General features: G+C 52.2%; 1 protein-coding gene across 3 annotated transcripts in view; it reads right to left on the reverse strand.

Annotated features, from left to right (window-relative positions):
- Camsap1 (calmodulin regulated spectrin associated protein 1) overlaps window positions 1-2,612 on the reverse strand; it is a 60,462-nt gene extending 57,850 nt beyond the window's left edge. For all 3 annotated transcript variants that reach the window (XM_074052818.1, XM_074052817.1, XM_020164019.2), the window contains exon 1: window positions 2,399-2,612. In XM_074052818.1, the coding sequence (XP_073908919.1) occupies window positions 2,399-2,555 (157 nt within the window). In that variant the 5' untranslated portion in view covers window positions 2,556-2,612. The remainder of the gene's footprint in view (window positions 1-2,398) is intronic.
- Window positions 2,613-14,123: the final 11,511 nt, after the last annotated feature.

A 14,123-nucleotide genomic window follows, 5' to 3' on the forward strand; every position in this document is an offset into this window, starting at 1 on the left:
AGTCTTCTTGGTCATCTGAATTGGGACCTCCCAAATTTGTAAATTTAAAGAAAGATTCTTGGAGCTGGTGGCTTGGCTCAAGTGGTAGAGCGCCTGTCTGGCAAGCATGAAGCCCTGAATTCAAACCCCAGTATAGTCAAAGAAAAAAAAAAATTCTCAATTTTAAAAAAGTATTACAGCTGCTCCCCTTCTGAAGTTAGACATAAAATGGAAACCTTCTCATTTAGAAAAAATAAATGGAAACCAAACCTTCTAAAACCCACATGATGTGCACTCTGCTAGCTGAGGTCCCAACCCCCAAACAGCAAGGCCACCCCAGGCTCAATCCCTGGACGGTATCTGGTCTTTAGTACCTGCTCTCATTTCTATTCTTCAAATATCCACTGCCTAAAAATTCCAAAGCTTTAAAGCCCATGTCACTATCAGATTTTTTATTCACTATCTGATGAGGCAACAAGTCCTCAAGAGCCATTTGGTACTGGAATAAAGTGAGACCAATCCAATACCAATACTGAGACAATTACTTATCTCAAGATAGCTGGCATCCCAAGCTGAATGCTAATATTAAGCGCAATAAAATAAACATGCACTTACCTTACTGAAGAAACTAGAAGGCAAATTATAGAAGCACTTTTTATAAGTATTTGAGCCTAGCTAACATTCATGAGCAGAACCAAAGCTATTCTCACATGAACAATCTTAAAAATACACAAGGCTGGGGGTGTAGTTCAGTGCTAGAGTGCTTGCCTAGCATGCACAAGCAAGCACTGCCAAAACAACAACAAAATAAACGACCCACAGTACTGAAGCCCTGTGTAAGGGTCCAGGAGCTGTGTCCAAGAATGCACCATGTATAACAGCAAAAACCCAGAACGGAGCCAGTACCCAGGAACGATGGACTGGCACAGGGTGGACAGGCCTCGGTGAAATACTGCACAACAGTAGAAAAGAATGCAGGGAATGAGGATGAAGCTAGGAGGAGCCTAAGCACATAATGTGAAATAAAGAAAGGAAACCTCAGCAGACATCACTATGAAAGGTGCAAAACCATGTAAAAGTAAGCAATATAGCTTAGTGGTATGTATAGTGAAAAGTAGAAAAAAGAAAAACAATGATCAACATGAAGGGGGTGGGCCAGGGAGAGGTACACAGAACCAGCAAAGGAGGATGGTGACCCAAGACTAAGCAGCCTGTGTCCACTCCAGTGTCATTTTCTAAGGTGTTTACACATTTTATCAATTCTACTCTTTTGAATCAGGTCAAGTCAGGTACATGGCAGAGTTCTCCATCACTATACAGAACCTGAGTGAAGTTCAAAAGAATCCTGTTAGAACTGGAAATTGTAAAAGAAAAGAGAGAGCGATTTCCTAAGTGCTACTTACACAACACCAAGACAGGCTTCAAATAAAGCAGTGCATTTAATCCCTGAAACTCACAAAACACGTTTGTCCTTAGTAACTGGAGGCCAGCTGAGTGAGGCACAAGCCACTGTCACACAGGAATGCCTGCTCAGCAAGTTTTCGTAATTGGTCAACTAATCCTTTTCTGAATCTCAGTCTATCAGTGATGTTTTCACCAGAATAAAGGCAATTTATGCTTCAAATTAAGGAAATTCATAAATAAGTAAACAAAGCACTTGAAATCCATGTAGAAAGCCCTAGGAGTCAACTCATTACCAGCTTCACCTACTCTGCAAAGTTCCCAGAGCATGAAACCGAGCATCTTAATCCACTAAGCACATTAGGCGTCACAAATGGGACTCCATCACAAGGTTACCTCGTTCTTCACAACAGGAATTAACCAAAGGGGATCACTAAGATTTGCACAATCTGTGTAATATGCAACTCATCTAGCTGGGGAACTGTGTACGTATCAAAATTCATAATAAAGGACGGTAGCCGAGAATCAAGGGTTGTCCCCTTGGACCAGGTCTCAGGCCGTTAGGTCTTACAGCTGCCCCCGTGCGGTAGACGGTCTGGGCAGTGGCTATCCAAGTAACTGGGTCCCTTCTTGCACTCAGAGCCAGAGGACCGGCCCAGGGACCGGAGAGAAACACCGGGGCGGACACTGCACCCAGCACCAGGCGGCCACCCTCCGCCCCCAGGGGAGACTCGGAGCTTGGCCGACACGCGAACGCACAGGCCCGCGCCAGCACCGACCGCAAGGGACCGCAGAGCCGCGCTCGCCGGGGCCGCCGCCAGGGCCGGGGCCGAGGGGAGCCGGCGGACACCGCGCGAAGGCGCGCCCTGGCCCCGGCCCGGTGACCGGCCTTGCCGCGTCGCGTCCCCCGGCCTCGTCCCCAGCCCTGTCCCTGTCCGACCCTGTCCCAGCCCCAGACTCCATCCGTCCCCCGGGGGGTCCCCATCCCCCGTCCCCGACCCCCGCCGCCCCCGCCCACCTAGGCCGTAGGCCTTCGCGCATATCCACTGCAGGTTGGCGGCAATCTTGGCCCGCGCCGCGTCGTAGCGATCCAGCGGCACCAGGTCGGCGCTGTCCGGTGGGGCCTCCATTCTTCTCCAGCCCTCCGCGGCGGGGCGGCCGCCGGCGTCCACCATCTGCAGACAAAGGCCGCGGCGGCCCGGCCTCAACAAAGGCGCCGCCGCCCTGCCGCGCCGGCCCGCCGGGGCGCACGGCCCTCGCCTCACGGCCGCCGCCGCCGCCGCCGAGGCTGCTGCTGCTGCATGCTGCGGGCGCCGAGCCGAGGCCGAGGAGGTGCCAAGCGGGCCGGGAAGGCAGCGGCGGGCGGGCGCGGGCCGGGGGCGGCGGCGGTGGCGGTGGCGCGTGCGCGGCTTCGGGGAGGCGGTGGCCAACGGGCGGGAGCGAGCGCACAGCCGCCCCGTCACGCAGGCGCACTTCACGCCTCCCGCAACCCCGCTCCTTTTCCGCAGGCGCAGTAGGCACCGCCTGCAGCCCCCCCCCCCGTCCCTACCGGCCCCGCCCTCCCGCAGGCGCAGTAGGTACGCCCCGGCCCCACCCTCGTCCCGCCCCCTTTCCGCAAGCGCAGTAGACAAACCCCGCCCCACCTCCGCCCCACGCCCACCCCGCCCTCTTCCGCAGGCGCAGTAGTCACTCCCGAAGCCCCGCCCCGGACCCGACTCGCCCCGCCCCCTTCCGCAGACGCCGTGAGGCCTCGCCCCTCCCCTTTGTGCTGAGCGCGTGGTGCTGTCTGTTCATCCCCGCGGAGCCCGCGGCGGCAGGCATTGCTAAGCGAGCTCTTGCTCCTTGAGACTGAATCATCCCGGCTATAGGTCCCCAGCCGCCGCAGGCAGGGCCCATCCCTACCCAAGTCGCCTGCGTTGTCCATCGGCAACCCCGGGACACCACAGCCCAGGCGGAGCGCGCGGGGCCCGGAGACCGAACCCGAGAGCAGCTCCAGCGGGGGCGCTGGTTTCATCCTCACGGAGTCAGCGTTTAGGGCTTGGGTGGGCTTGGAGTTAGGTCTTCCGTGACACCTCGCATAGGACCTAGCTGGAGACTGACCGCGCAGGCACCAGCCCCGGGAAGGGAACGCCCTGGGAGCGGCTCGAAGGTGCTTAGCCTCTGTGTACTTGGCGGAGACGAGCCCCCCCAACACACACCCCCCAGAAAGAAGGCGTGTTCGAGTGGACAGCGCACTCAGGTGCTGACGTCAGGCGCTGGGGAGGGAAGGACACGCGCAGTCACATCAAGAAGCGGGCGAGGCAGTCAGGAAGGGCCGGGAGGGGGCATTTGAGCGGAGACAGGCAGGAAGCAAAGGTCTGGTGTTGGGCTGTCTCGGGAAGTATGTGCGGGGGACTAGGATACCGCAGACGGAGAGCCCCTAGGATGTAGGACCCGGGTTCTCCTACCGCAGCCTCCCACGATAGCCGGGATGACAGATGTGCGCCACGCCCAGCTCTATTGCTGTGGGCTGGCCTCCAATCGGGATCCTCCGCATCTCTGACTCTTAAATAGCTGGGATTACAGTGAGACACCACAGAGGAAAAAAGGGCAAGGCAAGGAGCTGGACACGGTGACAGATGGGTGTGGCGGGAGGAGAATGGGTCAGAGGACCAAGTGCTCTTGTGCACTGGTCTTGTATCCTGCAGGCCTGGGAACCCACTGTTTCCCAGTGAATTCCTAAGGGGTCTGTAAATACAAGACCCTGTCACCTGTGAATAGGGAGCCTTATCTGTTCCTTTCCAACCTGGAGCCTTTTATTTCCTCCCGTCTGGCTGCCCTGCCTAGAGTCTCCAGGAGTGTGTGGAGAGCAGATGTCCTTGTCTTGTCCAATTTGTTACTAACTGCAATGTGGCTGAAGTTTCTCATAGATGCCCCTCTATTCTGTTTGTTGAGTGCTTTCTTCATGAAACAGTGGATTTTGTCCACTGCTTTTCTTCATCTATTGATCATGTGGGTTTTTTCCATTCTGTTAGTGTGGTGTATTACATTGATTGATTTTCAGATAGTGACCTACGCTTGCATTCCTGGATAAATTCCATTTGGTCATGGCGTAAATGCCTGGATTCAGCTTGCTGTTCTTTTGAGGCCTGTAGTGTTTTTGTGATGTCTTTGTCTGGTTTTGCTAACAGATACTACTGGCTTCACAGAAGGAAGTGGAAGTGTTCCTTTCCCTTCTGTTTTCCACAAGAATTTGCAACGATGGGTGCTAATTCTTTAAGTGTGTGGTAGGATTCAGCATTGAAGCCACCTGGGTCTGGACTTAGTGACTTTTGATCACTAATTCAATCTCATCACTGACTATTTCTTCTTGAGATGGGTTCCATGGCTTTTGGCTTTCTAGGAAATTGTCCATTTTAGTGAAGCTCAGGGGGTTAGGCCTGAGCAATTCTAAGGACTGTGTTATGCTTAACGAAGAGGGAAAGGCCAGGCCAGGACAAGGAGTCCAGGGTGTGACTTGGATTATACATTGGCATCCCTGACAAGCAGTTTTGTGGCAAGCAGTGGGGATCAGGGACAGAAATCCCCACGGTAAGTGTTCACACTTCTTCCAGTTTTGCTGTAAAGGGGAGCAGAGACTCAGGGGAGGGCACGTGACGTAGAGTGACGTGGGCAAGATTACGCCATGTTGGATGCTCACTGGAATGCCGCAGCAGTGGGAAGGCCTGACGATGCTCAAGAGAGGAGAGCTGCTGGCTGGCGTCTGTAACTGGCCAGGAGCCTAGTGGGGAATCCTTCCTTTTCCTTCCATAGCAGAAGAGAAGGCAGGACGGTGGGCTGGGGCTGGGTCCCTGACGGCCCTGACACTGGCTTAAGACCAGGCTTAGACAAGAGAAGGTCTGGGACAGGTATCTGAACTGCAGGAAGGGGCAGCATTGCCCACCTCCTTGGGAGGTGTCCCACCAGTGGTGCAACATAGGTCCCCTCACTGAGAATACCTGAGAAGGCATTCAGAGCTGTCAAGGGAGGTGCAGGGGTAGATGGTAACACTGGGCCATGTGGGGGAGAGAGCAGGCAGAAGATCCAGCAGCCAGAGGTCCTGCAAGGAAGGACAGGCTCTGGGTGGTAGAGCACTTCCTGCTCCCAGCTGAGGAGTGATTTCCCTCTCTGACCAGCCCCCAGCTGGGAGCAGGAAGAAGCCACCCCTCAATTGGATCCCTTCAGTGTCCCCCAGGCAAGGATGACAGACATCCTCCAGCCCCTGGCTCTCTGACCTGTCTTCTCAAGAATGCTGGTTCCAGGCTCTGCCCTCATGTCAGATAAATTGCCAAGGGACCCAGACGCTTTTCAGCCTCCTCAGACATAACGCTTGCCACCTATGGGAAGTCTGGCCACTCCAGGCCTCTGCCAGTGTCCTCCCTTGGGCTCAGGACAGCCACAGGCTGCCCTGCATTCCCTTATTTAGAGGATTTTGAGTGCCCAGTTGACCCCAGCCCTTCCACATGCTTGGTGGGATTTAAGCCTTGGGGACAGAGTGCAAACAAAACTGCCCAAATGAGGCTGCCAGGATCTGCAGTGGAGGCATAGTCCCAATACAGTGGGTGGAAAAGGCAGGTTTACCTTTTCATTAACTCACTTATGTAAGAAAAAGTGACATCTTCATTATTTTAACTCTGATTCCATGAAGTCTTCCTGGAAGATAAGCAGGAACTCTGATAGTAAGCACCAAGTGAAAGTGCAGGGGTCACTAATGACCTTTTTGTCTTCCTCACATTCATTCCCACCATGGAAGTCTGTCCTTCCAAGGCCAGGCCTAGCATGGCCAGCTGTGTATGAATAAAGCTTCTAATTAAGCTCCTTGCCAGTGAGAGGAGGCGTTCCTAGTTGCTGCTAGTGAGTGCCAAGGCAACTATTTTAGGTGGATGGTGGTGTTCGGGTACCCAACACCAAAAAAATTTCACCCAAAGAGTCCTTACCTGAAAGGTGCTACAGGGACAGACACTGTCTGGCCTTTGCTTAGGGGTGGGAAGCCCTGTGTAGGAAAAACAGCTGGGATCTGGGTGGCAGGCACACCCTTGAATATCTTTGAGATTTTCTTTAATAAAAAGATGCAGACAGGAGAAAAAAACCTTGACTTTCACTGGCTTCGTAGTAGAGAGGCAGAGCACAGAAGGACAGGACCATGCACTACTGACCCAGAGCAACCCAGAGGCTCTGTGCCCAGGATTATCCTGCCTGAGTGGGAGAGCTGGTGGGCCCACACAGCATATGCTATAGGCAGGAATCATGTCCCGTTATAGGGATCCTGAAATGTGCATCTGGACACAACGTCCATCATCACCGGTTTCTGAGACTTCAGGCCATACCCAGCATGTTTATTATTATCCTACCCAGATTCTGTTTGTACCCCTTCAAAATGGCCTGGGGCTCTGCTCAGTACTGCTGTCTGGACTTGCACTTGGTTTTTCTGCAGACAGTGGGGACCACAGAGGCAGCCCAAGCCACAGGAGCAATGCAAAGGCCCCTGGGCCGGGTCACACCACCCTGAACAGGAAGCTCTGAAGAATCTCAGGAGGTCCAGATGAAGCCACTGCAGTAGGGTGGGGGGACAGGTCAGTCCAAGGTGCTCCTGAAGTGCTGAGTGAGGGTCTTTATGAGTGCATTTGCCCAGGACATGCTCATCACCCCATGTTTACTGGCCCATGGCACTGGGCTAGCTATCTGTCTCCACCCCACTAGTTAGGTGTCCTAGTGTTCCCAGGAGTCTTTCCTGCACCCTGTGACCCTAGTGGCACCCACACTTTGGAGTGAAGCAGGAGCTCCTGCTGATAGGAGGCTCCATGGCCCACTGAGGTGGCCACCCAGGCTTACTTCCCACCCAGGCCAGGCAGAGTGAGGGGCAAGAAGGGGAGGACTCCCCAGACCCCTCTGAGCTCCCCACCCAAAGCACCATCTCTGCACAGAGAATGCTCAGCAAAATCAGACACAGGAGGTGGATGTGGTGCACACCTACAATCCCAGCCCTCAGTAGAGGCAAGATTGTGAGTTCCAGGCCAGCCTGGGCTACATAGCAAGACCCTGTCTCAAAACCACAAACAAAAAAACTAAATGCTGCTTGGAGACAGAGCCCCAAAATGTTCCAAATCACTGTCCCTTCCCAGGTCTGCTTCCTGTTGACAGGTGTTTGCGGTGTAGAACATGGGTGCCAGCCCTGGATCCATCTGTGAAAAGAAACTGCTAAGATGCCCCTGGGAACAGCATGCCCGATGCATGCCACACCAGAGCCCTGGCAGTGCTATTCCCACAATGCTGTGTGTGTGACTCCACATGGCATTTACTTCCCGTGAGTACTTGGAGCATGGACACCAGGTCTCACAGGTCAGTGGAGCTGCATCCTGGCTGTCTGGGGGCCATGGGAGCCTGGGTAGGCCACGTGCCCACTCCTGCTTCGGGTCCCAGCTGTAAAATAGCTTCCCCTCCCAGAGCTGTTGTGTGGCATCTTGAGGTCAGGCACACTGACCTCAAGGTATGTAGGCTGTGCACACTTTAGAAGGTGAGTCTGTGCTAGCAGAGAGAGTGTCAGCTTGGGAAGATGGGAGGGTTCTGTGGAGGAACATGGGGGTGACTACTCAACACTTGAGTGTGCTTAAGGCCACTAAACTGTGCACTCAAAAAGTGGTACTACGACCCAGGTGAGGTAGTGTGCACTGTGGTCCCAGCACTCGGGAGGCTGAGGCAGGAAGAGCACTTGAGCCCAGGAGTTCAAGACAAGCCTTGGCAACACAGTGAGACACTGTCTCCGAAACAAAAAGATAATGGGCTGGTGGAGTGGCTCAAGCGGCCTGCCTAGGAAGCGTGAGGCCCTGAGTTCAAACCTCAGCACCACCTAAAAAACCCAAAAAGATAAATGGTAAATTTTGTATTACGTGTATTTTACCACAACTTTAAAAGAGCATGTAAGGTGCTCTTTTAAAGATGGCTCAAGTGATAGAGCACCTGCCTAGCAACCATGGGGCCTTGAGTTGAGAAAAAGTCCTGTGCTGGGGTACGGGAGGGAGAGACAGAAAGATGATGAGGTAAACATCAAAGGACAATCTACATATGAAGACGGAATAGCGAAATCCACTAAACTTGAAAATGAGGGGGACAGGGAAAAGAAAGCACAACATATCCGTATGGAAATATATGCATGGTGGAACCCTTCTGTACAAGAGATATACACTAAAATCAAGAACTGTTCCTCCAGGCTTTTTTTTTTGGCAGTACTGGGACTTGAACTCAGGACCTCAGGCTTGCTGGGCAGGCAGTCTTACTGCTTGAGCCATTCCACTATCCCCTCAAGGAAAAAAGATTTTTAACAAAAGAAAAATTTTTTGTTACAGCAAAACAAGTTCTGTTTTTTTTTAATATTGAAACAAGGTCAAAACATTACTGGGCCTAATGATGGCAGTGTGGTGTTAGAAATAGTGTGGTAACAGTAACTGCTCAGATCTGGCCCAGTTTCACTGTTGTTTAGGAAGACGGTCTGTCCTGCTTACAGCTCTGTTCTCCTGCCTTCTGCCTAGCACGAGGGATACATGACAGCGTCGTCTCTCATCAGGGGAGGGCACATCTGGGCACAAGTACACACAAAACCTAAGACTTATGCCACCTCCTGCACGTATTACTTAAAAAAAAAAAAAAAGGAGCCAAATTTTAAATATCCTTAAGTGTTGAGGGTGTGCAATGTTTTCATCAAGGCGTTAACGGGGACTTTACACAGAAGGCTGTATGAAAGGGGCCAGAGCCTCTCCAGATCCACGCCGGCCAACCGTCCAGCATCCAGGGCATGCTTAGCTTAGCACAGGGCTGCACTGCCACTCCCCCCACGGAGAAAGTACCAAATCTTAAACTTAAGTGAACTAATTAACTTACACTCAAGTTCTCCCTTACAAAAGGAATTAGATGGTTCGGTAGGAATGAGTACTGGAGGACAGAAACCACAGTAATAGCCAAGATTAATAATAATTAGTTAACAATGCTAAGTTTATCCAGGACTTACTAAGCTTGAGTTCCAGGACTGGGGCATGGTAAAGAGGGCACTCACACAGCAAGCATGAGGCCCGAGTTCAATCCCCAGTACCACACACACACACACACACACACACACACACAAAAATAGAGTCCAGCCTTGCATGCATGCTTGTCCTGCCCTGGGGCAGCTGTCTGCTCCTGCATGGTCAGCCTGTGCAGCCCCCTTGGGTTTCTGGGGGCTCTCCCCTCCCCTCTGCTTGCTGTTCTCTCCTGCAGCTGCTTGTAAATGCTCTTCATCCAGCCTTCAGGCTCCTGGGAAAAGGCAAGCAGGGGATACCACCCAGGATTCCATGCAGAGCCCTGCTACATCTGGGACCACAGTTCCCCAGAGCTCCTCTCTGAAACACTGTGGCCCTTCACCAGCTGTAGCCCACTGCCCAACACCTGGCATGCCCAGCCTCATGCAGCCCAGGACCCCCTCCTGCACAGGCACTGGGATGCCAGCAACTCTGAAGAACAGAATGAATGGGATGGACACTGCTTCCTTATTTGTCATGAAGCTGTGGACCACACAGCCTAAACTGAGGACATGGCCGTACCATCACCTACACCAGACCTGGGTTCCAACCTCCTGAAGGGTGGTCAGGGACAGGTAGGGACACGTGGTGTGAACAGCAGCAAGTAGATCAAGTCCCTATTACCCCAGTCCCCGGCTTCTGTCTCCCATCCCTCCTCCAGTGCCCTTCTGTCCTCCCTGGCCTCATCCCTACTCGTTCTCCACTTGTTCTGTGCACCTTGCATGTCTTCTGGTTTTCCATGTCTGCAGCGATCTTGCGCCCTCCCCTCCCTGCACTCTGGCACCCCCTTGAAACTGGATTGTTGATCGCGAATTCATGTCCTGGAGAAGCCAATGACTGAAGACGCCAAACAGGAGTTAAGAGTAAAGCAAACACAAAGTTTATTGAAAGGACAGCAAAGCAGCCTTAGAGGTGGGACTTAATAAGGAGCAAAGCCAAAGAACAGCTGAAGTCTAGATCCTCCTATTCTATCTAGAAACTAGTTGTTTTGTTTTGTTTTGAAACTAGTTTGTGATTGGATGTCATTTTAGTTGACTTCTCCCTGAACCTAACCACCTGGTCACACCATCCTTATCGAACTGGGCATGCCAGGAGGGTCTGGTCAGCTCATTCTGGCCTTGAGTCCCACCATTTTCATTTTTTAACTGCCTTTTGCTATCTTGGTGGGAGGTTTGTGTGTTACTTTCCTTGAGGAGCCTGTTTCTCATCATTTTTGATGTTTGTTTTTAAAGATGCTTCCTTGTCTCCCTTATCCAGGCAAAAGACTGCTGTATCTTACTATCTTGGTGAGAGGCCTGCTCATGTCTTCTTAGATGTTTGCATTTAAGGACGCCTTCCTGTCTCTTAACTAAGACAAAATTACTTCTGCCATTTTCCTCTCCTCACATTCTTCTGCCATTTGCTCCCCTCACACCCTCACCTGCCCAAGCAGCTCTCCCCTAACCTAAGACCCCTTGACCCCACAGTGAAATACAGTGGACACTGGGGGCTCTGTACATGAAGCAGAGGACCAGGCCACTGAGGACCAGCCACAACACTGTCATACTGAGCTCATACTGGAAGGGTGGGGGGCATAAAGGCTAAGGCTGCCTGGGACAAGAGGTCCAATGAGGACCTAATAAAGATAGGAAGCTGAAAGACCAGCTGAAGTGGGGAGGGGGTGTGGCTTAGGCCTCGTAGTCTCAGGGCTTCATACCTACCTTCCTACCCCACAGGACCCTTGGGCTCCATGAACCATTTGGTTCCCAGGGGAATAATCTACATCTCTGAGACCTGGCTCACTTGGTTACCATGCCTGCCCTGGAGAAGAGCCAAAATCCAGCCTTTGCCACTAAAATGACCCCAAGATGGCCAAGCCAGCAGAACCAGGGCATGGCACAGACATTCTTGGAGACCACCCTTCAAGACCATCACCTAGTGTCAGTCACACCAAGCTTGGGTAAAGGTCTGTCTAGTCCTTGACCTGAACCTTTCAAATCAGCCTTTGTATCCTCCAAGAAGAGCTGAAGACATAGCGCTTTCGAAGACTTCTCCCTATCCAGCCCTGTGGGAAAGACAGGGACGGCTTGGCCTCCTCATCAGAATGGCCACATTACTGTTTTCTGAATAACTGTTTTGAATAACAATACTGGGCAGGTGCCTATTCTCTTTGAATTGTGCTTCCTAATGAGCAGGACACTGGACACTGCCAAGCAGCAGACAGGGCCTTCCCAGAGCACACAGTTCACTTCAGAATTCTCTAGGAATTCCCTGTTTTTTTTCATGGCCTGGGGACAGAAGTCTGGAATGGGAGTCATTGTGGCTGGCTGTCCACTCCTACAGGGGGACACTGCACAGCCAGTTCCTAAGAGTCCCCCAGAATCACCGAGGCCTTCCAGGCTTGTGAGGTGTGGTCTCCACACATATACAGCCCTCCTAACCCTGCCCTGTGACAAGCATCTCTCACACTCTAGCTTCTTTTGATCTAAATGTGGAGCACCCAAATCAAATGTGGCTGCCTGTTCATCTTAAAGGACCACTATTAGAAACATGTCAGTATATGGAAATTAGCATTTTATAACAAAACATGCTGCTTAATTCTCTTAAATAAACCATTTGATAACCGTCTACAGGCCCAGAGTGGAAATTGTGAAAAAGAAAATTTGGGGAGCAAAACTCACAGCCAGGCCCTGAGCCCATCCCACATGATACCTAGCTGGGGCAAGGTCCACCATGGCACTGCTGTCACATTCCTCTGGGCAGCTTCAGGGTCCTGGAGCCTGTGGTGCTCATGTGCTCCTAGCCCCCTCCCACCTGGCCATCCCATCAAGTGTCCTAAACCCCACCACGGCCAGCCAGTTCGGAATCTGAAATCACAGAGCAGCCCTGCCTTCAGGAAGGCTGTGCTCCAGACGCCTTGGCCTTTCCACACGCCCCCAGCAGCTGAGACTGAGCCCCAGCACAGCAGGAGCACCAACTGAGGGTCTTCAAGAGGAGGGCCTCCAGGACCCAAATAACACAGCTGCGCAATGAATGTGCCCTAGCCCATCTATGCAGGTGTCCCCAGTCCCACACCCACATCACACCAGACACAACTCAGCAGCTCAACTTGCCCCAAACTGGCTAAGAAATCATTTGGCCACCAGCAGCCAGGAGACAGCTGTGCTTAAAGCCAACTTGGGCACATGTAACGTTCTTCCTTTCTGCAGGTCACTGTGACGAGCACAAGGGGAAACAACCAGCATCGTTACTAGTCACTGAGCTCAACTCAAATCCATATGCAGAACGAAGACTTCAACAGTCGTTTCATTTAACTGAGATGCAACATTGGCCCTACATACCTGCCAGGCACACTGCACTCACCAGTGGCCCTACGCAGACCATATGCCCAAGTGGCAGGCCCCACCAACAATCCAAGTGCCCTGCAGTGGCCAGAGTGAGAGTGGCAGAGAATTGCTCTCTGCAGCCCCAGTGAGGCTGGCAGTCACAGGTGTGACATCAGTGGGCATGTTCTTCCCAGAAGAATAATGAAGCCACAACCAGATTAAAACACGGGTCCACACTTACCTGCAGTTGGGACTGGAGGAAGAACACTCAGAGGCTGAGGCCAGAGGAAGCACAAGACCAGTGGAGGAATGCCAACTAGGCAGAAGCCACAGTTGCAGGACCACCCAATGAGAGCAGCAAACCCCTTCCCTCTGAAGATTCTGTTTCTGAAGCCACTTCTATACTATACTAGTTTCTCAGTGCAAACACCACACAGGTGGGCATCAGCCTGGCCACTCGGCCATCTCGTGTACACTCACATCACATCAAGAAGATGCCCCCAAGGCGGGTGGAGTGGCTCAAGTGGCAGAGCACCTGCCTAGCAAGAGTAGGGCCCTGAGTTCAAATCCCAGTGCCATCAAAAAAAAAAAAGAACAGACATCAAGAAGATGGCCCCAAACCAGATCCTGGGGAAAGCATGTGGTCACAGTGCCAAGAGCCACCACTGGGCATAGAATGCTCCCCAAGAACTCCACAGCTCCTGGGAATCCCTCAACCATGACTCTTCAACAGCTGAGGAAAATGTTTTTTTCCAATCCAAAAGACAGGTAAGAAGGGCAGCAGGTGAGGCAGGGCACATGGCAGGTCAAACCCCACTGGCATGGGGCTGGTGGCAGAATAGGAATAGCTGATTTCAAACCAGTGGAGAGAAGCAACTGGGTTGGCTCAAAGAGGATCAGAGCTAAGGCTCCTAGCCAGTCCCACACACTCAGAGGCCATAGCTGAGCTCCCAGACACAGGCAGGTGCATCTGCTTCAGATGAGGATTTTTAAAAATACACCTGAGAGCTAAATACTTTCAGCAGTGATAATGAGCACAGTTCACAAAAAGAGAAACTCATTTACTCAATTTAAAGCACAGATAATGTTTAAGGGAAAAAAGAGAGAGAAAAGGAAAGGCAGAGGCAGGGAATGACTGCAATGCCAGTTTCCACCAGCTATGAACCTGGAACAGAGGCTTGGTTCCAATACAGGTCACCCACCCAGCATGAGATCTGCCCATACAGTGTAGTTATTAGATGCCCACAGCGTTGAAGTGACAATGACACCCACCTCAGGCAGAGGCATAAGGCTCACTAAGCCTGAGAGAATGCAAATGTTCAGAAGACATGCACCATCCTTGCTGGCACTCAGTAACGTGAAGACAGGA

The sequence above is a fragment of the Castor canadensis genome, chromosome 13 (genome assembly GCF_047511655.1).
Source record: "Castor canadensis chromosome 13, mCasCan1.hap1v2, whole genome shotgun sequence".
Lineage (NCBI taxonomy): Eukaryota > Metazoa > Chordata > Mammalia > Rodentia > Castoridae > Castor > Castor canadensis.